Source organism: Pipra filicauda, unplaced genomic scaffold, assembly GCF_003945595.2.
Source record: "Pipra filicauda isolate LSUMZ 115617 unplaced genomic scaffold, ASM394559v2 scaffold382_size682953_pilon, whole genome shotgun sequence".
NCBI lineage: Eukaryota > Metazoa > Chordata > Aves > Passeriformes > Pipridae > Pipra > Pipra filicauda.
In genome coordinates, this window is record NW_024104512.1 from 310,094 (window position 1) to 337,720 (window position 27,627).

Genomic DNA, 27,627 nt, shown 5'->3' on the forward strand with positions numbered 1-27,627 from the left:
TTTAGTTCACATTTTTTAATAACATGGCACAATTTACATTACACAAGTCTTCGCTGATGAGGAAACATGCTGAAGATTGAGAGCCGCTTCACTTTGCTTTTCACATAGGATCTAGAAAGGACTTTATTACATACAGGATAAACAGCAAAAAGGTTTGTATATAACAATCTCTTTACAATACTGAAAGCTACCACTACGGTTCCAGTGTACATATTCCTCAGGGTTGGGATTTTTTTTGGGATTTTATCTTTTGTTCTTAAAAAGAAAAGAAAAAAAAAGAAAAAAAAAAGAGAAAAAAAAAAAGAAAAGGAACCACCGCACAACATCTGGAGTTCACAAAATCTGAAGCTCACAACTAAACCTTCAGTTGACTACTAAAATAGATCTCTGATCATTAGAAACAAATGTCTGTAGTTAACTTTTTTCTTTTTTTTTTTTCTTTTTTTTTTTGCCAAAACAGGGTAACAACTTCAGATAGCACTTTAATACACTAGAAGACCAATGGAACTAATTTTATTTCATACATATATTTTACAGTCCAGTAGACAAGATATTGAATTCTCTCTGATAAAGTCATATTCTCTCCAAATATTTAGACAAGAAACTTAATGCATTATAAAAAAGTGTGCTATGAAAAGACAAGATTTCAGAAGATTGATGCATATTTGTAAAAAGGACCATGTTCTTCATGTTATTTCATGGCTTCTGTGATTAGGGAACAACAAGGCTGGCCTGTTAACTCTTCACAGACTTTATTACCAACTGAAATACAATAAATTGCATTATGAAATCTGCAATGGAGTTCATTAATTAAACACTGATCCACAGTGAAAACATATCCATCATTTAGAAAAGTATTCTTGTAGGATTTGTTTCAAGGTAGCTAAAAATCCCATAACACACACAAAAAAAAAAAAAGCGTGTGTACAGATAAAAATGACAGACTGGCAATAAAACCAGACAGGAATGGCTATAAGCAGATGCTCTTCCAGAAAGAAATTTGACATGTTCAGTGACAAAAGTTCTGGAAAAGATCCAGCATTTGATTATTCCTGTTTAACCCAGATGAATGTGACTGAAAACCAGTTGGCCATGACTTCAGTACCGGTGCTTACAGAGCACTGACCCTGCCGCCGTGGAGGCGACACACGAGCTCCAGTGACCTCAGCAGCCTCATGCAGGGCTTCAGACAGAAAACTGCACCTCTAGTGGGCTGCTTCTTCATCAAAACAAGCAAGAGAAATAGGCTCCTATTAGAAATGAGCTTGTTCAGGGAAAATATGACTTTAATTATGTTGTGTGTTGAAAAGGCTCCTTTGAGTTATAAAGGCTTTTGTGAAAAGCCTTAAATTCATTGCATAGTTGAAGGGGTTTAGCTGTCTATAACAATATATGTAACACAGCATAAGCAGACTGTGTTGATCAATATTAAGTTTGCAAATAGCACAGTTTAAGAAGTATTAATGTATTATGTTACTTAATTTTATCTATTTACATTTGTACAAAGTAAAGCTTTCATCTTACCCTTTTTGCATATATGAACCATTAACCCATGAAGCGATCTTTTTACATAAATATCTACAATTGACTTCATTTCTGGTCTGAAAGAGCTTTGTAGGGTTGACATTGGTGGTGGCTTGTTTCTAGTCAAATCACTCAGATTGATGTCTTGTTCTTCAGTTCAAATATTGAAATTCTTAAACTAGAAATAAAATAGAGTAGGAGACACGAGAAACGTATGGACTTGGCTAAAAGATCTGGAAAATCTCAACATATAATATACAAAAAAAACCATTTCAAAATCTTTGCACTCGGGTCTATACATATTGTACAGTGGGTCACATCCCCAGTCTGTAGCAATGACTAGTAAGAAGGTCTTTATATTATGTTCATGTACGTCTTTGTCCTTCTTTCTGTGTTCTTTATTCGGTCTCACTCTGCTTATCGAGCTTCAACGTCCTTGAGGGGGTGAGAGGGGGGCCTCTCCCTCATCTCCGTGGACAGAGGAGTAGTCCTTCTGGGAGACCCGGGCCGAGGTCCCAGCGTGGAAATAAGAGGCGGGGGAGCACTGAGAGCTGCTGTGGGGGGAGTTTTGTTGAGGATGCCGTTCTGGTGTGCCGTGGGGGGGCTGACTCGGGGGTAGTGCATGCTGGGGAGTCCCGGGGTGATGAGGCTGGGGTGGGGCAGGTGCCCGTCCAGGGCGGCCGGGTGCACCGAGTGCAGGCGCGCGTGCTCGTAGTCCTCCCGCAGCATGTGCAGCCGCTCCCGCTCGTCCAGGTGGGTGCCCCGCTCGTGCTCACGCCGAGGGTCGACAGACAGAGGGTGGTGGTGATGGTGGTGGTGGTTGTAGTCGTGAGGCTCCCGATCCCTGAACGACCTGTCTGCTTCGTACAGTCTTGGCGTGGAAAGACGGTGAAGGGGGTCATTCCTTAGCAAAAAGTCTCTGCCCAGGGGGTCTCTCCGATGAATATCCAGCTCTCTGTACGGATCTCTCAAGGGATCCCTCATCGGGTCCCAGTGGAAAGAAGGATAGGGGAAACGTTCTCCACCAGGAATTGGGCTAATTCCCATAAAAGGCGTCATCATGCGAGTCCTATCCAGGCCACTGATGCTGTTCATGTGATGTATTCCAGTTACACCTACAGTCATGGGCATAGACACTAGAGGACTTGGATGGACGTTGGATGTAGATATAGGTGGTGGCTGATCAGATGACCGATGAGTCTGAGGTCCCTCAGGTTGAACATCATGGTCTTCCTTTCGCTCTTCCTTCACTTTGACTTCGTTGCTTTTCTTGGGATTCTCGTACGCCGGCTCGTTCTTCCTCTCGGCCTCGCGGTTTGAGGTGCTGTTGGGCCTGGTGCTCTCCACAACGGGGGGCCTGGCATAGGGGGAAGGAACCCTGGGCATCTGCTTAGACTCTTCCACCACTCGGCTTTCATGGCTCAGGCCTTCTTTCTCTGAAATATAGTTGTCCTTCACCTTGTGCTCTTCAACATTAATTTCCTTCCGGGATTCGGAGTGATCCCTCTCTCGTTCTTTGGGTTTCTCTTTCTCTCGGACCTCGGGGTTCAGATGGCTCCTGATCTGCTCGTTTGAGCTGCGGTTATGTCCGAGGGAATTTACTGGATGGATTGGTGCTGGCGAAGGATGGCTGGAGTGTCTTTTCTCAGTGCTCTCCCTACAAGAAAGAGAAGTGTGAAAATGAAGGCATGACAAGCTCTGCAGATAAAACAAAGCATCAGGTGTCTGGCTCTCTGCTCGTGGCTTTGCAGAGAGTTGGTAACATGCACCATTAATGCACTGTGCCTTTGGCACACCCAAAACACCAGAAGAACATCCCATCTCTAAACTTGGCCTGTTCTATTATCTCATCCCAGGAGAAGAAGATCCCAAAGCTGCTTTACGAATAATCTGATTGAGATCTCAAAGACTGAAGTCTACAGAAGGCTCCCATGGAAATCCAGGTCTGGGACACACATTTCTAAAACAACGGCCTTAAATGTTTGCAAAGAGAGAGAAAAGTAAAAACATACTAATTTCATCCAAAAAAGTGAGATAATTAAATCCAAATTATGTGTTAGTAGTATTTTACCTGCTTCTTCTATTAGGAATACGTTTGGGAAAACAGATGACTTTCAACTGACTTTTAAAAACATTTCTAGACCTATATATGTTTACTCATTTCTCTCCTCTATTCTCTACAAATGTGTAGCTTTTCAATTTATTTCTGACAATTCGATTTATTTCTTCAAACTGAAAACAAAAGCCTCTCAAGAAACCAGTACTGCTGGTGACAACCCACCTCTCTGAACAGGTGGAGACTTCTCTAAGTGTGCAGTGGCCTCAGTGCAAGTGTTTTAACAGAGCTGGCACAGATTGTGTGACCACTTCCTCAGCAGGCAGGGACAGGGCCAATGCTAGGAAGTCTCAAAATACTGTGAATTCATCACTCTTTCAAACCTATTTATGGTGTCCAAAAGATTAGGGAATTATTGCCTGGCAGTGGACAAAAACCTAAATACGGGAATGTTCTGTACCAATTATTTTCAGGAAGCGGTGTTGACCAGGAGTTGTTATGGGCAACACTAAGTGAAAAAGCTTTTCTATTTATAACTAATAAAATTCATAAGGTCAATCTAATCCCTCAGTTCCAAGGATTTTAACCTCCTACTAATTTCAGTTGATCTCTAAGTTAAAGTCTCTCCATGAAGACAGCTCCAGATGCTCAGTGTTGGACACATGCTGTTTGCTGAGCATGGAAATTCTGTTCCATGTGAGAAGGACAATGAGCTGTTAGAGGCAAAAAGTATTATGGCCATAAACTAAACCACAAGAAGTTCCACCTCAACATGAGAGAGACCTTCTCTCTGTTGAGGGTGGCAGAGCACCTGGAACAGCTGCCCAGGGAGGTCTCTCAGGAGACAAAACCCACTGGGATGTGTTCCTGTGTCACCTGCTCCAGATGTCCCTGCTAAGGGGGTTGGACTGTATGATCTCTAGAGGTCCCTCCCAACCCTAATGATTCTGTGACTCTGGGAAAAGTGAGGGGTAAGCAGTGAGGCCCCTCAAGTCCCCACCAGCTCCAGTTTCCATGGTTGCTCTTTGGGTGCTGCTGAACGAGGCGTGCCCTGAACAGGCTGGGCTGAGGACACAGGGTGACATCACTCTGGACAAGATCAGCAGTACTGGCTGCCTGAAGGGCAGCTCAGAAGGAGAAGTGGACACTTGCTCCTTCACCTACACAATTTCTGCTGCCTACTTTTCTTGCTGAGCTGAACTGCCCAAGATTTCCATCTCTAAGTACTTCTGGATGGTGAAACTGCAGCAACTGCAGAAAAACTGTCTTTGAGCAGGAAACTCTCAGTATTATAATCTCACCAGAGGCATTTTTTCCTGTGTCTGGGCTGAATTGTTGAGACTGTCATTTTATGGGCCATGTCTGAGAGACCTCCAAGAGTCCAGAATGTGACTGTTAGAAAACATTTGGAAGAGGGAGCATTTGGTACCAGAACTGCCAAGTCTGCACTGTCCAACAAATAACTCCTTGGTATCAGGTTCTGCCTTGACTGACTGTGAGCTAAACAGTCTGGAAATCCCATCCTGGCCTAATTTCCCTCCTCTTGCTTTCCACTGAGAGTTGAGGTGTTTAATTTAACAGCTGCCAGATCTGGACACATGGAGACCAAGTCAAGGCACTCCAATAAAGGATTCTCAAATTGATGACTCAATTCTTTTACTTTGCTGGGAAAGCACTGGCTTGTGGGCTCTGCAATACCTAATCTTTTATTTATTTTGCTCATAGGACTAGTTCAGAGGGCACCCTTAATTGTTTTATTTCACTAGGAAAGCCCATTGAGTCCTTTCACTGATATTTAATCAATTTTCCATGTAATTGATGTATTTTAAATGACACATAAAATTTAGAGAAAATAACAGGCATTTTCTGTAATTAAAGAAAAATATATGTGCAACCAAAATAACATATTCCTTTGCCAGTTGCATCCTACTTAATGATAGTGTTGTATCATCTCAAGAGCCTAATGATTAGACAGCTCATTTAAGTGAACTCCAAGTAATCCAGTGGTCAGAGAAGGAATTTTTTATCCTCAGATACATCAAGGGCTCCTTAGGTTAAAAATATGGGAACAACTCTAAGCCACTGCCTCCACAAAGAAGAAACTTAAAATGGTGTTCTCCAATGAACTTATTAGTACATAAAAGAAGTTCTGAGGCTGCACTGAAAAACACTGCATTTCTTATGCTGAGGACTTTGCCTTATTTTATGTTGATAAAAAGATCAAGAGATTCTTGTTGTTTTTTTTTTTAATGCTCTAGGTTTACATACACTTAAATGCCATTATTAGATTGGAAGTGCTCAGCGACATCTTTTAAAATACCACTGAGAAGGAACAAATCCTTTTTTTCACATTAGCTATTTTTATTGATTGTTTTTTTTTTTTCCTAATGCTGGGCTGGCATAAGAGTCCTTAAAACAAACAAACAAAAAACCCCTCCACAACTGCAGACAATCACAGAATATCCCGAGCTGGAAGGGACCCACAATAACTCCTGACACTGATCTTAGTGGGGCAGAGCCAGGCCCAGAGATACCTTTCACTGAAGGCAGAAGGAATTGAGATCAATGCTTTTGGCTTCATGGCCCATTTCAGGGCTGATAAAGTTAGACCCTTGACAGGATGATTTTGAGATTAAATCATCCCCCTGGGTGTGATTCCCAGTTCTTTGGGCAAATTAGCTTAAAAGAGGTAACAAAGACCGGGACCTCAACTCGCCAGCAGAGCTCCACCTCCCCCTTCAGGTGCCACCGAATGCTACAGGGGTAGGAGAGGCTCACAAACTCTCCAGACTTTTTCTACACAGAGAACACGACTCCAGGAAGGGATTCTCAGCATCGTCTCAAACAGGCAAAGGTGGAAACATGGTGCAAAGTCCAACTCTCCAACCCCCCCCAGCAAGGCAGCACTAGATGGGCAAAAACATTGCACTGGACTGGAAGCCAGAGTTGTGCACAGGTATGAGGTATGAATGATGCTTGCTGGGAAGCTCTCAAATTATTGCAAAGAAACATGTTCTGGGCTATGATATGGAGTTCAGCAATGTCAAAGCAGCTCGCAAGGAATGTGTTTTGGAAAGGGATTTTCTTCAGCAGGAACACTTCATAAGAAAACAACAAAACAGCAACCAAAATAATCACATAACTCTACAGGTTACCCAAATCAGTAGTAACTAAAATGCTTTGCCATTCAAGCCAGTAAAGTTACTCACATGCTTAAGCATTTTGCAGGGCAGAATCCCCAATTTGTAACAGCAATTTCTTTTGAAGCATTAACACCAGACATGAAAATAATGAAGCTATGCTACCAAACAGAAAATATTCCAAATGGAAAATGTAGGTGAAAAGATCTGTAGTTTGTCTTGCTTTTACAACAACACAGAAAAGCTCTTACATGTATTTTTAGAATATCTAATGTGTTAGCATAACTTCTTTTAGAAAAGGCTACTAATGCTTATATTTGGGTTAGTGACAGAGAAGTCAGAAAAGCACATCTCCTAAATATTCTTTAATGTTAAAAAATTAGAAACAAATAGCCATTATGTATTAAAGTAATGTGCAAACTTAACAGGAAAGCCATCAAGCCACAACTGAAAAAAGCTGAAATCAGCCTCTCTACATTTTTCAAGGAAGGCATGACACTTGCTGAATGGCAAATTCTTATAATTTGGTACTTCATTGTTAAGAGGAATTAACTGTATAATGGGAACAGTCCTGACAAAAAATATATGACCAGGTTTTACTTTCCATTAACCCTTCCCAGCCTGGACATGTTAGTGTGCAAGTCCATGTCAAACGCTGAAGAGAAACTGTGCTTGAAGGTGTGTAAAGGTGTGCATGTGGGGGGCCTTTTGAGGGGATTAAGGTGCATTTCATGAAGTGCATGCTCTGACCCTTCCTGTGGCATTGGCACATGACATCCCCTGTGCCCTTCAGTGTTAGCATCTCACACCTTTCTCACTGGTCCCTCTGCTCAGGCTGCTTGGGAAGAGGGAGGGAGCGTTACTTGTTTTGCAGACAAAGTCCAATTGACAAAGTTATTGAAGCATTTGAAGGTGCAGATACGTGTCTGATGGACTTCAGAATCCTTTTTGTCCATCCTGTCAGGCACTATCTACACATTAAATCTTCAAGAGGCCTATGACAACGTGAGCCACAAGGTGACAGACAGGGTGTGTGGGTCTGGTTCTATTCCCACTTGCCACTGCCTGAGCTCTGCTCCAGCAGGGCTCCTCTGGATGAAGTGCAGGGCAGGTGGGAAGAGAAACAGAGGATATAGGAAACACCCGAGTTAAAACTTCTTCCACGCTGTCACAGGCAGCTCCAGCTGTGCCTCTAGTGCAGCTCTGGGTTCCCAATGTGCCAGGCTGGGAAGGGTTAAAAGCGGAACGGAGCCCCAAGCTTCGAACTAGACAATTCTTGGAAGTTTTCTTTCGTACCTTTCTTTGTCATCTTTACTAACAGATGAGTCTCGTTTATCTACATCTCTATCTCTGTCATGAGCTGCAGCAGATGAACTGCGCTCCAGCTCTCCTGGCTTCAGCCAGGGCGGAGGGGTCGGGAACGAAGGAGGAGTTCGGTGCAGTCGGTTCCAGGGCTCGTGAGGGTTGCTAAAGCTCTGCATACTGGGGCCATCCTTGTGGCCGAACACTGAGTTGGGTGCTGAAATGGTGAAGTGGAAAACAAAAAGGTTTAAGAAAAAGGTATGCTCTAGTGAAGGTACTTACCAAAACAACTTTTACAGCAACTCAGAGTTAAAATGAATACATATTATTGGGAGCTGGAAAAGGAAAGGAGATTAACAGAGATTCATTAGAGGGTCTCGTTCCTAAAAAATGGGCAGGCATCTGACAGCTCTTTTAATTGGAAAGGGGAATGCTGTGGATAAAATTGAGTGGGGATGAAGGAGGAAGATAAAAGTGGCAATGATCATTATTCCACATATTTTGGAGACATCAGGAAATGACCATTATACAGACTATAAATAATGGAACTTGTTGCATTTGATCCTGAACCAAAACAAAATAATACGTGACCAAAACCATGCCAGATCTGAAGGATGGAGAAAGAGAGTGATTTTTACAAGGATGATCTTTTGTGACTGCCCAAATCTAGAGAAATGTTGATGATCCTGGACTAATAAATGCAGGTCAGTGATCTTTTCCAGGCACATGGCCTGGATTACTGGTGAGAAAGGGAAAAAATAAAATCTTTCCATCCCCAGCTGGGGATGCTGCACACATTAACTGCTTCTGAACATGCAACAAACCCCTGGGAAATTTCACAACCACTCACAGGTTCTCTATTTTTAAATTTTTTTTTAAATAAACAATGTAATGGTGACATTTAGCACTCCGTTGAACCCAAACCATTAAGTAATTAATGGAAAATTATTTACTGATGAGTGAAAAAGGTCGCTTTGCAAATTCCCACCTCTTAGTGGTACGTGGTCTAATCAACTGGTAAAACAGACAGCAAACAGCCCCCATCACTCCATATTCTCCTGAGTTTCACAGCCAAAGAGGATTCAAAGCCAAAGGTACTCACTGACTGTGGGGTTCCCGAGCCCCCCGAAGGCGTTGCTGCCCACGGCGGTGAGGCCGCTGAAGGACGCCGGGCGGTTGAAGGGCTCTGCAAACCAACACAAACAGCTCAGGCTCCCTGCACGTTGGGAATTCTGCAAAGCATTCCTGTGCCATCCTACTGCATCCCAGTGCTGTGCCCAGCACTGGTGGAACATGGTCCTCCCACAGCACAGCACTGATTGTGAGGGGCTGGCACAGAAACGACGGGGGTTTGTTCCTGTGGTCCTGTCCCCTACTACAAAACCCTCCTCTTCAAAGAAAACCAAGAGGTTAAAATATACACAATACTGCATTTAAAACCTGCAAACATCTCCATTTTTACTTCCTTTTATTCCCTTCCAGTTCAATTCCATGGTTTTCTTCAGGAAACCTCCCTGGCTAGTAAGACTATTATTAACTCTGGCAACTGTGCTCCAAACACCCTCAGGCCATGTCTCCTAAACCAGAGCCAGGATATAAATAAAATGTCCCATTACACTGATGTGTTCTGCTGACCTGACAACTGTGGAATTCTCCTGGTATTTATTGCTAATAGTATATGAAAAACTAGTGTGGACTGAAAAATGCAGGAACAATTCTTTTAGTAGTTAACGCACACAGGCTATAGGAAAGTCATATAAGCAAATTCTCACTTTATTTTGGAGTAGCCTGACAATTTTGATGAAGCCACTTCTGATAAATAACAGCACAGAGAAAAGGAAGCCCAAACCCTTTCCTATAGGCAGCAGAGTGCAGAATGATAAACCTGCATTGTGTGTCTGCTTTGTCAATTTGTGACCCTCCCAAATTCTTCCCCATGCAAAATAAAATGCCAATTTAGTGTCTTGATCTCAGATGTTCCCACAAGGAGCAGAGCACCTTATTAAACAGCAGGGAGCTGGAAGGGAAATAACAACACCTGGTAACTTGGGTGGTTCTGGTTTTAAATGTGTATTAATCAATTTTCACTAACAGACACACCTGAGGCCAGATCACAAGATTTTAAGGATATATTTCCCACTCACTTTAATGGGAAACCAGACATCTAAGTAGGAGATAGGAAAAGAAACACCTCTGTGATCCAAAGCCCTGACCCTAAGGCATTTTTTTGGCTGGTTATAACATAAATCCAGTGAAACCCAAGCAGCCCTGTCACTCTGCATCTCTAAGGTCCAGATGCTTTCAGAAGTATTTCAAAACATGCTGTCAGTGACACTAGTAGGTGTATTTTGAACTGCTACCTGGGTAAAGGCTAAAATTAAATGGCTAAAATGTGCAATTTGTAAAGGCTGAGCAGGATACTCCACACAGGGAATCTGGAGTGGTCTCAGTGGCCAATGTCTGAGTCGAATTCACCAGTAGTTACAGAGAGAACCTACCTAAGTGAGCAGCTGGGTTGAGGAAGTTGCTGTGGTGAGGTGGTGGGCCAAAAGGGGTGCCAGCTGGATGCCCCCCACCTGCCAAAACAAAGCAAAAGGGGTGAATTCCCAGCAAAAGCTCAGAAAGGGACTTGCTGTGCTCTGGGCTTGACCTTTATTTCTTAATTCTCTCAGGTGAGCCCAGAGTGCTGTGATTGTGGGGGCTCTCAGTCAGGATCTCATGCAGATAGCAGCTGCTTTTCCAAACACAAATTCCCAGTTAAAGGGGTGGGAGGGAATGAATGTTTCAGTAAAGAAAAAAAAAAAAAAAGAAAACACACGTGAAATACAGTTTATTTCCAGTATCTCATCTCCAGGATGCACTGGACACCACTCTGTGAAGAAATGTTTCTCCATTTACTACCTGTAAATACCCCTGACATTTCAGCAGGTTGGGCCTTTGTTTTAAAAGCATGCAGAATAATTCTGAAATATTTATCAATGGACGAGAATAATTTTAAAATATTTATCAAATAGACTAATAGCCCCTGGCATGTCTTGCAGAGAGTTCATAAGCCAAAGCATATGGGAAATTCCTGGCAAGGATTAGCATTTTAATGAGCACGGAGCGAGGAGGGGATTTCACTGCTCAGGACTCACTGGCTGTGGAGAAGAGAGTCGAGGGCCGGGCCAGGTCATGGGGGTGGTGGATGGCTCCAAAAAGGCTGGGGCCTGGTGGCCTGCTCAGAAATTCTGGTTTCAGGCCGAAGTCCAGCTTGTGTGGATCCGACTGCATCTGTTTCTGAAAGGGAAAAACAGCATTTGCAAGAGACTGTCGGAAAACATAACAGCAAAAGGCACTTTCTGAATGATGTGGGTGTAGCAGTTCATTCATATTGATGTTTTAACAGGAACATCAGTTTTTGGGACCCCCAGCATGGGTGCACAGCTGTTTTCCTGGAAGGCAGATCTAAGGCAAAGAGGGAAAAGCTCCTGCATACTTCCTGCAAAGTTCACCCGTGTTTTCACATCTGCTCACATCCACCCTCCAGGGTGCTCAGCACAGACCTGCCCTCAACACAAAACTCTCTGAGGAGGCCTCAGACACTTGCTGAGCTGAAAGAATAGGTCAGTCTTATAAAAATAAATCAAGATGTTAGTTTGGCCCTGACCCCAGGTGGGCAGGAGTGTTAAAAGCTGGGTGACAGCCCGAGCTGTGCCAGGCAGAGCTGCCCCTCTGCCCAGGGGTCACACAGGGATGGCACAGGCCAGCCAAGGGACACCAGAGCCTTTAATTTAACTGTGAAGCTGCCACCAAGAAATGCAGTGTATCCCTCAGTGCCCCTCAGGCTGCAATTAGGGGCTAAAATGACCCAGGTGACAGATGAAGAGCGTTTGATCTAAGGAACTGCAGCCCCCTTTTGGCTGCTCACACTCCAAATCCAAGTGCTGCATGTCCCTGTCTTTATTTCCTTGTATGAGAATCAGCAGCCTCCATTCTGTGAGGAGAATTTGCTGAGGCAGATGGATTGTGAAGGATAAGTGGGTGAAGGATGGGCTCTTCTTTGTGCCACATCCTCATTTCAGTGGTGCCAACTTCAGTAGTTTTATAGAAGGAAGGAAGAGAAAAACTAAATTCCCAATGACCTGTGCTGCCAGAACTCCCTAAACACAGGTTGCTGATTAATTGTACAGGTCAGCTGAAAGGATTTACAAATGAGTAACACTGAACCAGGAGATCTTAACAGTAATTCTGGAACAAGCTATGCTTTATAAATCAGTATTTAATACTGTGCCAGCCCGGAGTATAGACTATTACAATGATATAAATATGCATATTAAAAAGTTATGGTCAAGTTAATGTGCATGCCTAGGAGCTGTTTTTCAAGTGCTACTAATGTGTCTATGTAGTTATGAGAACAAAAAAAAAAAAGAAAGAAGAAAGAGAAACAAAGGCATTATCTATGTTTGGAGATAGGGGCCTGCAAGGACACTGAAATGGCAAAGATGGCCAAATTAAGGTAATTTCTTTTAAGAAAGTACCACTGAAGTGCTTTAATAGTTAAAAGAAGTTCAGCAAATGCCTCAGCTGAAGCCTGCATGCCAGATTTTTATGCTGTGAACTCGTTTTATTCTTCTTTTTAACAACCAAGTTATAAACCCCTGACAGGCATTACTCAGAATAGCAAAAGCTTTAATTGCAGCCATATGAACAGTGCTGTTCTAAATAATGAACAAATCCCTGTCTGAACAGGAACAGGAGTATCATGGATGTGTTAAAAGATTTTTGAACGTGTTGGGTTACCTTAAAATAGCACCAGAAAAAACAGTCAGGTTTCTTTTATCCCCAGCTGCCGTTCAGGAGAGCACCTGGCTGCCAGTCCTTACAATGCATTTCAAGGCCAGAAAACGTGTAACACCTTCACTTGGTGCCCTCTAAAATCAATGTAATTGTCTGCCCTGATGTGAGCTGGGGCCATAAGGCCTTTCCTAGAAGAGAGAGGGCCAATTATGGAGCACAAATCCTCTCCTGAGCAGTGGTCAGTCTGAGGAGCAGTGTAAATGTGCCTTGTGCAGCCCTGGCTTTGCCTGTGGAACTCCCTGGGCGTGCACAAAGGTTACTCAGGTCTTGCTGCAGAGGCAAAGGCAGGCAAACAGCATCCACAGCTGCATGCAATTTTTCCTGAGGTCAGGAAGGTTGTGTTTTAAAGTTTCCCATCTTGCCTGCTCCTCCAGTGCCTGCTGCTGCCCTCTGCAAGCAATTACTGGGCCAGGTAGTTAGCGAGCCTTCCACACTTCTCAGCAGTCTGGTGGCACTGCAGCCAACAGGAAATCTCTGAGCAGGTCTGGTTTATTCCCTGCTCTGTGGTCAGGCAGCACCTTCAGCTTGTGCAGGACAAAAGGCACCTTCACAGCCATGGGTTAGAAGGAGAAATTGTCCTCTGTGAGCCTTCAGCCAGAGATTCCCCCCTCGTGGTCACACAGAGGGAGGACGTGGCTCCCCTGTCCTCCAGGAACACAAACCAACCTCCCTCACTTATTCTAGACCAGACCTCATTTTTTTGACTGAACTGAGATAGTGAAAGACATTTCTCAATTATTCTTGAAATGTTCATCATGCACAGCCTCAAAAAGCCAAGTAACATCCTGTCCTGTGCTTCTGGGCTTTATTCCTGGTTTTTTTTAACATGCAAGGTAGAAAAGGATTAGGCAAAAGAAATGGCTGCATGAAAATGGCATTTACTATGAGTTATAAATACAGTGGTATGACCTCTCTCTGAATATCAAATCAAGGAAGATTCAAAGGACATAGACAGCATGGGAATAATAATTTCATTTCAAGAAAATACCTTTTCAATAAAATAGAAAAAAAGGACATATAACTCTCTAGGTCTATAATCTTGTCTTTTTTGATAATGGGAAGATGAATGAAGATCACTAGCAGGGGAAACATAAGGAAGCAGAGAAGAGAGATATGTCTACTGCAGCAAATTAACCTGTCAACCTTGTTTAAAAGGGTTATTTTTAAACTCTATTAGCTGCAGGTTTTTGTAGCTGTTCAACATCTTCATATTCTTGTAGCAATACCTTATACACCTCAATTGCACACACAGACTGCAAAGTGCTGTGAGTTCCCTGGTAATTTTAGTTTCTAACACAAGTTGTTGACTCCTGAAGCACGAGCAGTGAAGAACAACCTTTCCTTACTTAGTGAAAAACTTCAGGAGCAACACAGGATTTTTCTGTGACAAGTAGAGTGAAAATACTATAAAGGGAAAGAAACTTCACAGAGTGCACGTGCAATGAAAATACAGTTGCAGTAGGAATAGAAACACCCTCACTTATCACATGAATACATTGCTTTTCTCTGACTTTTGTTTCAGGAGAGCCCAAACTGCCCATGGACCTTACCCCTGAAATCTCAAAGCTTCAAAAATAACTAAGGAAATACTTCCTTCCCTTAAGTTTCAGTGCAAGGAGAGAGTGTCTGATAACACATCACCTGAGGGGCTGTGTCTGCCTGAGCAGCCTGGACTCATCCAGGTCCAGCCTCCAGCCAGGAGATGGGCTGTGAAGGAAGAGTGAGGGGAGCTGTGCAGCCACACTGGGTAAAGCATCCCAGGGACAGGAGGAATCTCCCTGTGCCCCCTGCTGACCAGGAACAGGACTAAGAGGAACGGGATACACATGCTTTGCTTCTCCAGACTTAAAAAAAATCCCATCTCACGTTTGTGTCCTCAGCCACAAATAAAAGCACTGTTGCAGCTCTCAGGCACACCCATCTATCTCACCCTTCCCAGCTACAAACTGGTGGTTACTGCCCCAGATGTGGTGTCCTGGCTCCGGAGCATCCCAGACATTTCACTGGGATTGTACTTCAGGTGTTCCTTCTGATACACCAGCTCTCTGAATGGGAGGGTTGTGCTGTAATGCTGTGCATGGTGGATTTAACAAAGCATGGGCCATGGCATAGAACTGCTCAAGTGAGAGGCAAACTCTTCCTCTCACAGGTTTGCTCTGTGCCCTTCATCCAAGATTCAGGTGTGCCCCACCACTGACCTTGACTTTCTGTTGGTGGTGGTAGATCTGCCAGGCGATGTGGACGTGCATGGCACACCACTTCCCAGGTTTCTGGAAAAACAAAACACATGCATCAGTAACTTCCAAAAAACTGTGGTGCTTTATCCTAGTTCTAGAACCATTACCAACCCTTAGCCCAGCCCAGTTTGGTCCAGGGGATCCCCCCCCAAAGGGCTCCCTTCAATCCTCTTGGGAACCTAGAAATGAAAAACCTTTGTCCCTTGCTAAGAAGTTTTTCTTGGATATCCAGGAATGCTCCTGTTTTACACACTCCTGTAATCCTCTGATGCCACTGGCTGAGAATGCAGCTTGTGCTGCTGAGATCAGTGAAGCTGTGTCCCAGCCAGCAGCTGCTGCACAGCTGGATTGCTCACAACTGCACACTGAGGTCATTCCCACAAGTGCAGCTATGCCAGGACTGGCATTTCCACAGAAAGATGAAAATTAAAGCAGCTTAAAAGATCTCTCTGGTTTTCAAAATAAATCTGACTCCCTCATATAATTACTGGTCTGCACCTCCAAGACTTGAGCACATAAATGTACTGAAAACTCTGGAGGTCAGTCCATTCACTCTGTTTGGGAGGGTCTTTGCATCCTTCCTGTCACCACGGCTTTGAGTCCCGGGGAGGAGAGAGGGAAGAACCAGAGTGTTTGTTATGTTTCCTTGTTGATTTTGAACTCCATTTCCAGCACAGCTGGAAACTTTGACTGAAAAAGACTCATCAAGGATATACTTTTCCCAGTTTTGTTACTTCAAGGTCTGTAGTAACTACACAACTAATGATTTAAAAATTATCACAGGAATTCAAGAAGCTCCTTGAGCTACTTGTAAATTAAATGTTTCACAAACTATGGCACATGGTCTGCCTTCTATTTTTAGGTGTGTATCAACCAATAATTAAATCACAAAAAAATTAAACCCTCTCTCACACACATGCTCCCCTAAGCTCAAGCCTTTTGCTAATTCAAAACAACTGGCTGTGCCAGTGATTTCACAAGTTCACTTGGTTGGTTTGATCAAAATCTAAATCTTCTTCTTGATTACATTGAAAAATTAACAAGAAACCCTTTTGGATGACTGATAGATCGATCTTTAGATCCTTATTTCTAAAATATTTTGTGTTTGAAGCAGACTGTCTGTCCATACTGGACAGTAAATACCTGGGTGGGATGTACCATGCTGAATAACACTGACAACACCCAGTAAATAATAAAATGCAAAATCCTTCAGTGTGCAGTGAAATGACAGGGGATCACTGCCAGGATCTCTAGGATTTGGCTCAGGAAATGATGATAGAAGGATTATCAATATTTAACCTCAAGTGTTCGTGTGAGGGGCTGCATGAGAAGCAGAAAACTTCCAACTTTGAAACTCTGCATTGTCCTTGAGTGATCACAAGCTGAAGGACTGACCATCCTGCTCCCAAATGAGGGGTAAAACACCCCAGATGACACATGGCAGCACTGATTTGCAATTATTCTGCTGCTTCAACCCGGTGGGACCGAGCCAAGCTCGACAAACTGTAGCACAAGAAGATTTCTTACCCTCAACATGGGCCTGAATGGATCTGTCAACTGTGAAGAAGAAATGACAGCTTGGTTACATGCCTGTCACTCAAACAATTGCTCTAATTAACAAATTTGTATTGCTTCATTAAGAGACAAAATTAAAATGTTATCATTTTACTTTCAAATGAAGCCCTTTTGGATAATAATTAGTCCTTGGCCCCCGTCCCTGAGCGTGGCCCTCCCCCCTGGGCTGTTGTACCTGAGTGTTGACAAGCAACTCAGCAAGGCTCACAGAGAGCTCTGTCCTCTGGCATCAGCTTTAATTTGTTGATTTAATGCTACAAAAATGGCTGGTTAACTCTGCTGAAGAAAGCACAGATCTCTCCTTTGGGCAAACTTTTGTCATCTTTCCAAGCTGCTCGGCTCATGACCAGGCTGGAGAGTAGACAAGCTCCTTTTCCACAGGCTTGATCCCACAGATTGGGTGGGAAGGGGCTGGAATGGGGTGTCAGCCCCCACGCAGCAGTGTGTCCATCACCAGCCATGGCATCAGCTCCTTGCCTCGTGCCTCCAAACAGCCACCACTGACAGACTGCCCGAGGGGTTCTCTGCCACAAATGGGCTTTGCCTTAATTATTTTTTCACACTGCAACAGATGTTGGTAAACAGGGGCTGGGTCAAAACCCAGTTTTCTCATTACTACTTTTTACGTGGCCTGTTGGTTTTTTTGTTTTTGTTTTTGTTTTTTTTTAGTAGATTATTTTCTTATTCCCCTTTTTTTTGCTCATATTTCATCAGTTAATGCTGGAAAATAAATTCAATTTATTGGGTATTGCTCATTTGTTTTGGATTTTCTGTTTTGAAATGCAATCCTAAAGGAGATTTATAGGTGTAAAAGGTACTTAGCAGATGCAGTGATGGCACAATGAATCATCTTGAAATAATCGAAACTCAAGTTGAAAGGGAACATAAAGCTAAATGACTTCAGGATGGGAGGCTCTAGTTATCTCTGCAATTAGATACATAAACAAAAATGTGGCTCTTTTTGGTATAAAGCTCAACTACAGCACCAATTCTGAGCAAACCTAAGTACTGGAATTTGGCATAACCCAACGAAAACAGCTCTGCTGCACCTTAAAGTGAAGCCATAGCACAACATGGAATTTTAAGGAGAGCTCTTCATTGCTTTTGTCAGAGAGTTCTGCTAAAAATGTGTCTGTGTGATGTTTCTCATGGCAAACAACGTCCATGAATTCTCACACACAAACAACCCACGGGCAGAGAACAGAAGGAGGAGAAGAGACCAAGTGCTGAGGCAATAAATGCTGTTCACATCCCCTGGAACGCGGGAACCCAGAGGCACCAAGTGATCAATAAAGTGCATCTGTATTTCACTGGTGCAATCAATGCTACAGTAACCCAGGGAATAACTGCCATTACCCACATTAAAAACAATTACAGAGTACAAACACAAATCTTGGAGAGGTTTGTACAATTCTGTGCTGAATTGGGCTTTTATGCCTTGACCCCTGGGGCTGTGGGGGGAGAGCTGAGCGAGGAGAGAGCTCTGCCACTGCACAGGATCTGTTTGACATTCCTCCCATACAACCTCTCCAGTCCTCACTGACTGAAACAGCTCAGACAGCTTTAGTTTTAGGATATTAATTTGGACACTCGAGGTTTTCAGGAGGAATAGCTTTACTTGAGGAAAACAAAACATTTTTTACGGACCCGTGGATCTTTCTGGAGAAGGGTATGTGGGACCGTCCCGGGTCTGGCTGCAACATCAATAGGATTGGAAGTCTAGAAACACCACAGGGAGAGAGCATTAATGAGTGACACAATGCTTGAAAGCAACAGAACGTGAAAAATAATAGTTCTTTATCATTACCGCTGTCTAAGCAGCAGAGATAAACTTCTTAAAGAGGAAAGAAGAACCATTATAATCCACTTAATAGTATCTGTATTATCATCTCAATTTCCAAAGTTCCATTGTCCACCAACTTCCCATTATTTTAATCCAAAACACTGAGGGAACAGTGATTGTTTACACTGGAAAATCTTTCTAATATGGAAAACCTGATTAGGAACACATTTCTGACATGGAATCTAAAGCAGTGTTTGGAGGAGCTCGTGCTCTGCTGCTCATCACCAGTGCACTGAGCACACTGAGCACACTGAGCATCTCCTCAGTCACTGCCCAAGGGCCTCAGCTCCTTCCACAGGCACTGGCACCACACAGATACCAGGAAAAGTAACATCCAGTTGAAAAAACATGAAAGCTTTTCCCATGATTTGAATGTAAATAGTCAGTTAATAAAACAAAATGCAGCTCTGTGAAGAAAAAAAACCCCAAACAAAAAAAATCAACCCAGTTCCCCTACATTTAGACAGAGCTTCTTCCTAGGTTAAATGAAGAAAATAGAAATCAGCTGCAGCATAACTAACAATTAAGAACCAGAGTTGTTAACAGTCTGATTACCATACAGAGGAAGAATCCCACTAATGAACTGCAATTTACATATTCAGTCATTAGAGTGGATGGGCCAATTTAAGGGAGAAGGTGTCTCCTCTGCAGACATTCCAGGCCTGATTTCAGGCTTTAGTTGCAAAGGCCACAGACTGTGGTTTCCTCCCACTGATAAACAAAGAGTGACTCCACGAAAACAAAAGAAAACCCCCCTGAACTCCTCACATTTCTCTCTCCCAGCTATCACACACGAGGAGAGACAAATCAGTGTTCTTCACTGCGGTGGAGCTGGGAGCTAATTATGGAAATGAGTAAACAATAATGATCACCATTTCTAAAAATCCTGATTATTACATGACCTTTCATTAACGCACACTATCTCAGAACTAATTATATTGCTTCTAAAGTGAACTATGCCATTACATATATAATTTTTTTAGAAAATGTTTGTATGTGTCTGAACCTAATGAGAAATAACTTCTCTTCGAAGTAAATTTGGAAAAAGCCTGTTGTCCCCCAGGGAATTAGGCTGTAACTCAGACCTCATTGCTCCAGGATAGGAACCATATCCAACCCCTGACCTGCATCACACAGTGTGAGTAGTAAGAGGTAATTCCTGTCTTACCTTGGGTTGAAAAGCTCCTTGTAGGGATCCAAAGGGGCCAGTTGGAGGAATCATGGGAGGAATACCTGATACAGCTGGAGGATAGGAGTGAAACAGCTGGAACAGAAAGAGAAGAACATCACTGCCAGCACAGGACAGGCAGAGGAGCAACACACAGAAAACATTCCTGTGGAACAGCAGGAAAATGGTACATGGAGAAAACTGAGGAGCATCGGAGTGATCTCGTTGCAACAATGTTAGTTAAAGCATCAATGAGATGTTCACAGATGTCATGATGTTTAGAGCTTAAAAGCAGTTCCAAAATCAGGCAGCCAGAGCCTGTCCCTGCATTAGCCCAGCAGAGCGTGAGACAGACTTTGTTCCTTCAGTTATTCATTTTTAAATTGGAGAGTGGTTTTAAATGGTTTCAGTCTGTGAGTCGTTTCAAGAGAAAAGGCAGAATCCTGAGTTGAATAAGACTTGGAAATCTACTGTTTAAGTGGAAAAAACCCTTATGAGTTCTACGATATTGTATCATTAAAACTCCATTAGTACCTTGGGATTTTAATGGTATCTGTAGGAAATGAGCAAAATATGCACAATTCTTACTTCATTAGCCTGTCTGAGAGGATATCCTGCCACATCTAATATTAGCAGACAGACAATCTGATTTGTTAAAAATTAGTATTTAAACAAAATGTTAAGGCAGAACCCTCCAAAAATGTAGGGTAATGTTTTATAAGGAGAGTCTGCTAAGCACAAAAATGTGCACATCTCCACTGACCTCCCTGCCCCCAGTGAGCAGAGAATTTAGGCAAAAAACACAAAAGGCTGCTCTGTAGTAGTGCAGACAAACCCAAGGGAAACAAGCAGGTAAACTAAATAAATAAAGTCTTGGCTGTGAGGGTGGGGAGGCCCTGGCACAGGTTGCCCAGAGAAGCTGTGACTGCCCCATCCCTGGAAGTGTCCCAGGCCAGGCTGGACAGGGCTTGGAGCAACCTGGGCTGGTGGAAGGTGTTCCTGCCCATGGCAGGGGGTGGGACTAGGTGGGCTTTAAGGTCCCTTCCAACCCAAACCAGTCTGTGATAAACCACGTCATCCCAATGGGATCTTGTCTCCGTGCTCTGGCTGTGACCCTTTGCCTCATTGCTGTAACACAGAACTCATCCAATTCCATGGAAACGCTGGGATCACCCACCAAATTGCCTTCTGGTGGCAGTCAGGGATTCCAAGCATCACACTCCAAATACATTCTCCCAGTGAAAGCTCTGGATCTAACGGGATGGCTCCCAGCTCCACAGGGACTGCCACCCAAAATCCCACTGGGGCTCTCTGGCTGAGACAAACCCCTCCAAACACACCAGATCAAAGTCAAGCACTGTTTGCTACTTTTAAGATCAAATAAATGAGTTAATGGCCAATTGAACAGAAGCAGGACTGGGCAAAGTAAAAGACTGGACATGAAGGGCAGGAAAACACTGAAAAAATCCCATCCCAGAGTGAATCAGTATCACAAAGTTTTGATGGATTTGGTTATGCCAGGCATACACATGTGCTTTGCTTCATCCTTTTTCCTTCTATTAGCTCATCTTGCAAGGTCATTTATTCATATTATATTCACTGATCACTGAGAAAATATTTCAGTATTTCAGAGGTATCAGAAGATTTTCTCAGTTCAAAAGCATGGTATCAAACTTCTATTCAAGAGTGTTGCTGTTGTTGTTTTTAATTCCATTTAATTTGGACCTGCTCCATGCAGTGGTGCAAAAAACACTTTGAGATTTAGTTGATAGTGAATGGTAGGCATTTGAGAAATCATTAAGAGACACTTGTCCTCATTTACAATAACTTTTAATGAGTAAAATGTGCTTTAAATCCTCCAGTGTCTTCTGCATTTAATTCTCTGTGTAATGGACTAATTCCAAATGATGGGAAAAGACGTAATACTTTGTATTCTATTGGCTATGACTGATAATAAGGAATTATTTCCTTAGAGTTTTATAACAACTGGTAAGTTAATTAAATGTGACCTTTCCTCAAGGGCAGAATTATTAATAAAATATAAATATTATAACTTCATGATCTCTTTGTATCAGTTAAATTCCTCCAGCTTTCAGGATATATCTTTCATAGTCAGTGCTCCCTTTTTCCCCACTATCCCTTCTCTTTTGAGCAGCATTTCCCCTTTCCACAGCTCTCCTTGGCTGGATGTGTGCAATGCTAAACGAGACCTGGCTGGAGGTAAAAATGATGTTTCACTGTGCTAAAAGTGATTGTAAAATCAAAGATGCCCAGAAAGAAAACTGATTTCAACCTCAACATGAGTTTCTGTGTGAGCTGCATTCCCTGTCCTACAGGACATGGATTCTAACCCTCAAACAGACCTTGTTCTCCTGCAAAGTTCACCTGCACTCCCTGCCAGCTTTTTTAAGGTATTCGAATTCCTGGTGTGGATCTATAGTGGAAACTCTTGTCTTCAGGAAGAAAGTCTGTGGAAGTGCCACAGCTGGACACTATTCCTATTTCTCCTGCCCTATGGGGTGTGCTCTCACACCACTCAGGGGCTGCTTTTTGGAGCTGCAGCTGCTGAGGGAGCCCACAGAGCAGTTCCTGTCCCATGGGGGGATCACAAGGAGCAGTTCCTGTCCCATGGGGGGATCACAGGGGTCAGGCCCTGCTGGGGTTACACACAGATCATTCATCCAGTGTGACCTGGAACCACGGGATCTCCTGCTACCAGCTTGCCAAATATCCCACGGTGATCACTGTGCAACCCCTTCCCAAGGACAAACCTTTCCTGAAGGGAAGGCAGGGGAGGCACAAGGGAGCAGATCTGGGCCAAGGTCCACAGCACAGCTCTCTGGCTAATGGAGAACAGCCTTTCCTGACATTAGAGGGGGTGATGCCATGACCTTTACAATCCAGGTTGATAAGGTATTATGTCACTGAATTTGAAAAGCAGATACAGCTGGAGACTTCTACAATGTTTCCTGTATTACATGTGGACTTCTGTGCTTTATTTCTAAAATTCTTGTACCTATCTCCCAGGTCCATGTTCCTGCTTGGATCAACATTGATGACAATATATCTTCTGAATCCATGTAAAGCTCAGCAAATCCCAGGGCAATTTTGCAAACAGCAATGCAAATGAGCAGCATCACCCTTTATTAGCACAGGCTTAAATGTTTGCCCAATACTCCTCGAGCTCTGAGCCTGCAAACACTCTCTTACTGTTCAAGTTACTCAAATCAAGTGCCAGAAATTACCAGGCCTGTTCAGGTGTAGGCCAGGCTGTGAGCAGGGACTGTGGTTAATCAGGACAGCAGAAAGCACCACACCATGGTCTTAACCAGTTTTTTTTGCCCAGTTCCACTTCTAAGCAAAACCAACACATAAAGCCAAGTGCTTTGCAGATTTCTGAGTGCCGATGCAGTACTCCTTCTCTCATCAAAATATCCCTGTAGGATTTAGAAACTCTTGCCATATTCATTCAGGTACCTGCCTCTGCCAATAGGATGAAGGAAATGCAACCCAGATTTCAGCAGCAAATGAATCACCCTTAGGAGCAGAAGGTTTACACTTAACTGGAATATTAAAAATCGGTTCATCTCAATAAATAACATTTTTGGTAGCTTATATAAACACATCTAGTGCATAGCTGGATTCATGTTGCTGTCATCAAACAGAGCTTTCAAAACATAACAAGCCCAGTGGATCAGCTGTGCCTTTGAAATCTGAAGAATAAGACAGGTTTTCAGATTTTATCAAACAAAATATGATAGATTAGGAAAACTATTAGATTACCTATCCCTGGAGGGTTTGCATGATAGTTTGTCAGTTCATTTCAAGTTTCTTAGGAAAAATATCAGCCTAAGGGTTTGTGGCACAACCGAAACACCGTGATGGAATCACTGCTCCCTCCTGCTCCATGGAACAGTCAGCTCTTCTGTCTCATCTTTTCACATCAAACCTCTCCAAATGGTGTATGAGCAAGAGATCTTTTGATTGGAAAAGCTGATACTGCATCTTGATCAGAAACAAGCACCATGAGCGCAAGCCTTCAAAAGCCAAAGCAACCAAGGACGATAATGGTAAATCCTGGAGTGATGATTAGGGAGAGATTGGACACTGTGCCGTTGATTGAGTGGTGATCCCAACCCACCACAGAAAAGCAGTGAAGTCAGTTTGAAACAGCAATAAAACTCACACTGTGACGGTAGAATGGGTCAACTTTTGTAGGGTATTTGTCAAACTGCAAAGGGATCAAAGCACAAACTAGTTACTTGATATTTCCTTGCTTTACTTCTGTTGGCAAAATAGAAGACAAACTTCTCTATTGTTTGGCAACCAACAGAGAGGAAAAAATATGCAGAAAATTAAGTTTCCAATGAAACTGTTTGGGATTTTTCTTTCTTCAAAGTAAATCAAGAGACAGGAAAAGGGAAGAGGCACCAGAGTGCACACTCCTCGTCCCTCAGCTCCCATCCTTCACCTGAACCTACCGCTCATGGGCCTGTCACGGGGGAGGGACAGCCCTGCCTGTCCTGCCCAGCCACACCTGGGCAGCACAGGCCTCCTGCCCCACACCCTGGCAAATTCTTAACACTTTTTGTAATAAAGAATAGAGTTGTGCTCTACTTATCCTCACATTTCTGCCTGGGGTACGCACCATGGGCGGTGCTGGCGTCGGCATGATGGCAGTGGGTGGGATGGCGTGGGGGAAAGGCGTGAAGGTGTGCTGGTGTGTGTGTTGGTGTGTGTGCTGGTGCTGGTGCTGGTGCTGGTGGAACTCGGTCCTCAGGTAGGGCGGGGGGCCCAGGGAGGCCCCGCGGTCCGCGCTCTGCGAGGCCAAAAACCGCGTGTTTAGTTCCTGACGGAGGAGATCTTGTTCTGAAACACAAACAACAAAACAACCCCCCCGTGAGCTCTGGGGCTTTTCCACACCTTGTGCCACTTGTTCTGAAACACAAACAACAAAACAACCCCCCGTGAGCTCTGGGGCTTTTCCACGCCTTGTGCCACTTTGCTGTCTGTGGCATCAGTGCTGTACTTAAAACCCCGTACAGGGTGAGAAAGCTCCCTCGGTCTTCCCCAAAGGCCTGAGACATTTGAAAGTCTCCATTTCCCCTTCCTCACCAAGCCTGCTTTCACATTCCTCTGAGCACTACCCTGAGGGTTCTCCCTAAATTTGTATGGACATGAACACAGCCCTAAATAGGTGAGGAGGTACGAGTAGGCTGGAGGAGCAAACGAGTGGCTGCTGCTCATGTGAGTACCCTGATGTACAAACTGATGTTACTCAAATGTTGATATTCCTCCATTTTCTTCCCCCACATCCTTCTCAGTGACCTGGTGGGGCCCTGGCACAGGTTGCCCAGATGGCTGCTCCATCCCTGGAAGTGTCCAAGGGCAGGTTGCCCCCTTGGAGCAACGTGGGCCAGTGGAAGGTGTCCCTGCCCATGGCAGGGTGGTGGGTCCAGATTAACATCCTTCTAACCCAAACCATTCCATGATTCCATGATCTCCCCACAGTCGAGGTATAAAAGAGCACAGTTTTCTCCAGTGGTAAGAATCTCTACATCTCACCCCCCCACACCATCTTGCACAAACCCAGGCTCAGCACCACTGTGTTCACAGCCACTGCAGACCCTCTCCCCAGCCAGGGAAGCACCACTGGGCTCAGACCACAACTGCAGTGAAGACCTTCAGCAAAGGGGTCACAGATTCTGTGGGGGCACACAGTGGTTGTACCATGGGTTGAACAAAAGAGACATGAAAAAAGCACAGCCTTCCGAAAATAGTCATTCCCAGGGCAGACGAAAAGTCATTGGGTATGTCTGGGTGTTTTGGGGCTTTGATATCACTTAGAATCATCCAGCAGCAAGTACAGCCTCTCCCCACCCAACAGAGCACCAAAACCAGTTACTCAGACTAAAACCAGAGAACTGGTGTCCTACACTGCACGAGACCCTCCGGGGCCACCACCCCTCTGGCTCTTACCTGAGTAAGTGCTACCAGCGGGGTGTCCTGGAACCTGCAGTGTCCCTGACGTCAGTGGAGGTGGAGGGGGCAGAGCCGTGGGAGGGGCAAACATATTGGGGTGGGGGGGGGGTGCTGGGGGCTGCAGGGTGGGTGTGAAGGTGTGCAGGGGGCTGTGGCTGGGCAGGGACAGCGGGAACGGGGAGGCCGAGGGGTGGTGGGATATGTGGGGAGGAGGGGCCTGAGTCTTGGCAGGAGTGCTGCTGCTGCTGCTGCTGTTAACGAGAAGAAAAGCAATTAGGCTTTGCATGGAGGGGAGGAAAGCTCTGAACACAGACCCCCCCCCCCCAAACCCACACACAGCTCACATCAAACACAGCACGGATGGAACTCAAGGATTACAGATGCAGGTTACTATTCCCCGTCCCACCACTGTGATACTCCTTCCTCCCACCACCTGCTGGACCTTCCCTGGTATCTTTTACTTCTTTTGGTCTCTCCACACCAGCACTTGACACATATTCTCCCTCTCTGTAGGAGGTTGGTACTCTGTCTCCCGACAACACAGGGATGACACACAAAGGAGTAATCAGCCCTGTGCATTCATTACTTAATTATCCAGTCCTTTCTACATGACTGCTTCTGATTCATGTTTTCAGGCAAATGGAGCTCAAAATCAGTGATCACTGAATTAGTAAAAGTTTAATTTTTTTTTGCTATGAATTAGTAAGATGAAAGACTGCAGGAAATGTGGAACGAAGGTGAGAAGGCAACAAAAGATATGTGCTTATTGTATAGATAATGCCTCTCTCTACCCCCACAATATAAAGAGATAAGACGAGTCAACAAAATAACTATTTGTGATTACACTGGTTGCAATTTCTCAGGTTTCTTTTCCTACTGATGAGTATCTAAAATATATTCATGTAGGGCTGAATTCTACTTGTCTTTATTTCATGTAACGACATGTTCTGATTGCAGTGACTTTTAAAGGCAAGCAATACCAGCTTGGTTAAAAATAAATCCAAGTCTTAAACACCTCCATAGTCAAAACATGAAGCAACCATAGCGCTGGTTCACCAGGTCTTGAAGGTCACCATCTGCCTCAGATTTGGGGAATGACAACCTTGCTTAGAGCAGGGGAAACCTGAGGGTCCTGACTCCAGAGACATCACGGGTTTCTGTGAACGTGTTGTTTAATCTCACTGCTCATCTTTAGAGGGGCATAACAAAAGGTGAGGCTGATGAGAGCCAGGTGAGAGAAAAACACTGCAGACTGCCAGGTGTCAGCAGTGCAGGAAACACGAAGCTGTGCAGTCCCTGGTGTGTGACTGGTGGTGCTGGGCTGTGTGCAGCTGCACCGCACTCCCTGCTCTGGGGCACAGCAGTGCCTGGAGAATCAGATGTTTACAGGGATGGCAGGGTTAAAGAGTTACCCTTCAGAGAGCAGCCCAGCCTGCAGGAACTGCAATTTTCTTCCCCTCATGTATACTGTGTAAAATCCCCTCCAAAAGCCCAAGTACGACAGGCAGGAAAAGTAAAAGCTAATTTAAAAATACCCAGGGTTTTTGGGATCGCCAGGTCAGACACAGAGTGATCCTGGCTCATCTCAGGGTAGGAGCTGAGGTTAAATGCACTAAGTCCCCTCTGCTTCCCAGTGATGGGATGGGAGGTGCTGCCACTCATCTCCTTTAGTTAATTCCCCTCCACTCCACCCAGGCTCAGCCCAGCGTCCCACCCCAGCACGGCTGCAGAGACCCAGACCCACGTCTCCATCCTCCTACCTTAAGGTGTTGAGGCTCAAGCTGTTGCTGTTGTAGGCGGAGAGGGGCTGGGAGAGGCTCTGTGCGGCGGGATGGGGCTGCACGGCGGGCAGGGCCGCCTGGGCCGGCGGCAGCGGCGACTGCGGCCGCGGCGGGTGCTGCCCGGGGGGGTGCTGCCCGGGGGGGTGCTGCCCGGGGGGGTGCTGTCCGGGGGGGTGCTGT

At 44.4% G+C, this 27,627-nt stretch overlaps 1 protein-coding gene across 4 annotated transcripts; it reads right to left on the bottom strand.

Moving 5' to 3' along the window:
* AUTS2 (activator of transcription and developmental regulator AUTS2) lies at window positions 1-27,627 on the bottom strand. Of its 4 annotated transcripts, XM_039384872.1 has the most exons (13): window positions 27,427-27,627; window positions 25,664-25,914; window positions 24,312-24,553; window positions 23,871-23,915; window positions 19,685-19,780; window positions 18,321-18,392; window positions 16,626-16,655; window positions 15,060-15,131; window positions 11,160-11,301; window positions 10,521-10,598; window positions 9,125-9,208; window positions 8,017-8,239; window positions 1-3,181 (listed from the first exon to the last, which is right to left on the bottom strand). In XM_039384872.1, the coding sequence occupies exons 2-13, from the start codon at window positions 25,755-25,757 to the stop codon at window positions 1,942-1,944; spliced, it is 2,418 nt and encodes an 805-aa protein (XP_039240806.1). In that variant the 5' UTR covers window positions 25,758-25,914; window positions 27,427-27,627; the 3' UTR covers window positions 1-1,941. The 4 variants fall into 4 exon arrangements, with proteins under 4 accessions (XP_039240806.1, XP_027588195.1, XP_039240805.1 ...); XM_027732394.2 differs by having other exon boundaries at window positions 24,333-24,553; window positions 25,664-27,519; XM_039384871.1 differs by having other exon boundaries at window positions 25,664-27,519.

Bases quoted from the DNA above. Each gene is read 5' to 3' on its own strand.
- AUTS2 (XM_039384871.1), bottom strand. From the start codon at position 25,952: ATGCAAAGCCTAATTGCTTTTCTTCTCGTTAACAGCAGCAGCAGCAGC. The intron at 24,554-25,663 runs GTAAGAGCCAGA...TTTGTGTTTCAG, and splicing joins CGCTGGTAGCACTTACTCAG to AACAAGATCTCCTCCGTCAG. The intron at 10,599-11,159 runs GTGAGTCCTGAG...TTGTTTTGGCAG, and splicing joins GACTCTCTTCTCCACAGCCA to GTGGGGGGCATCCAGCTGGC.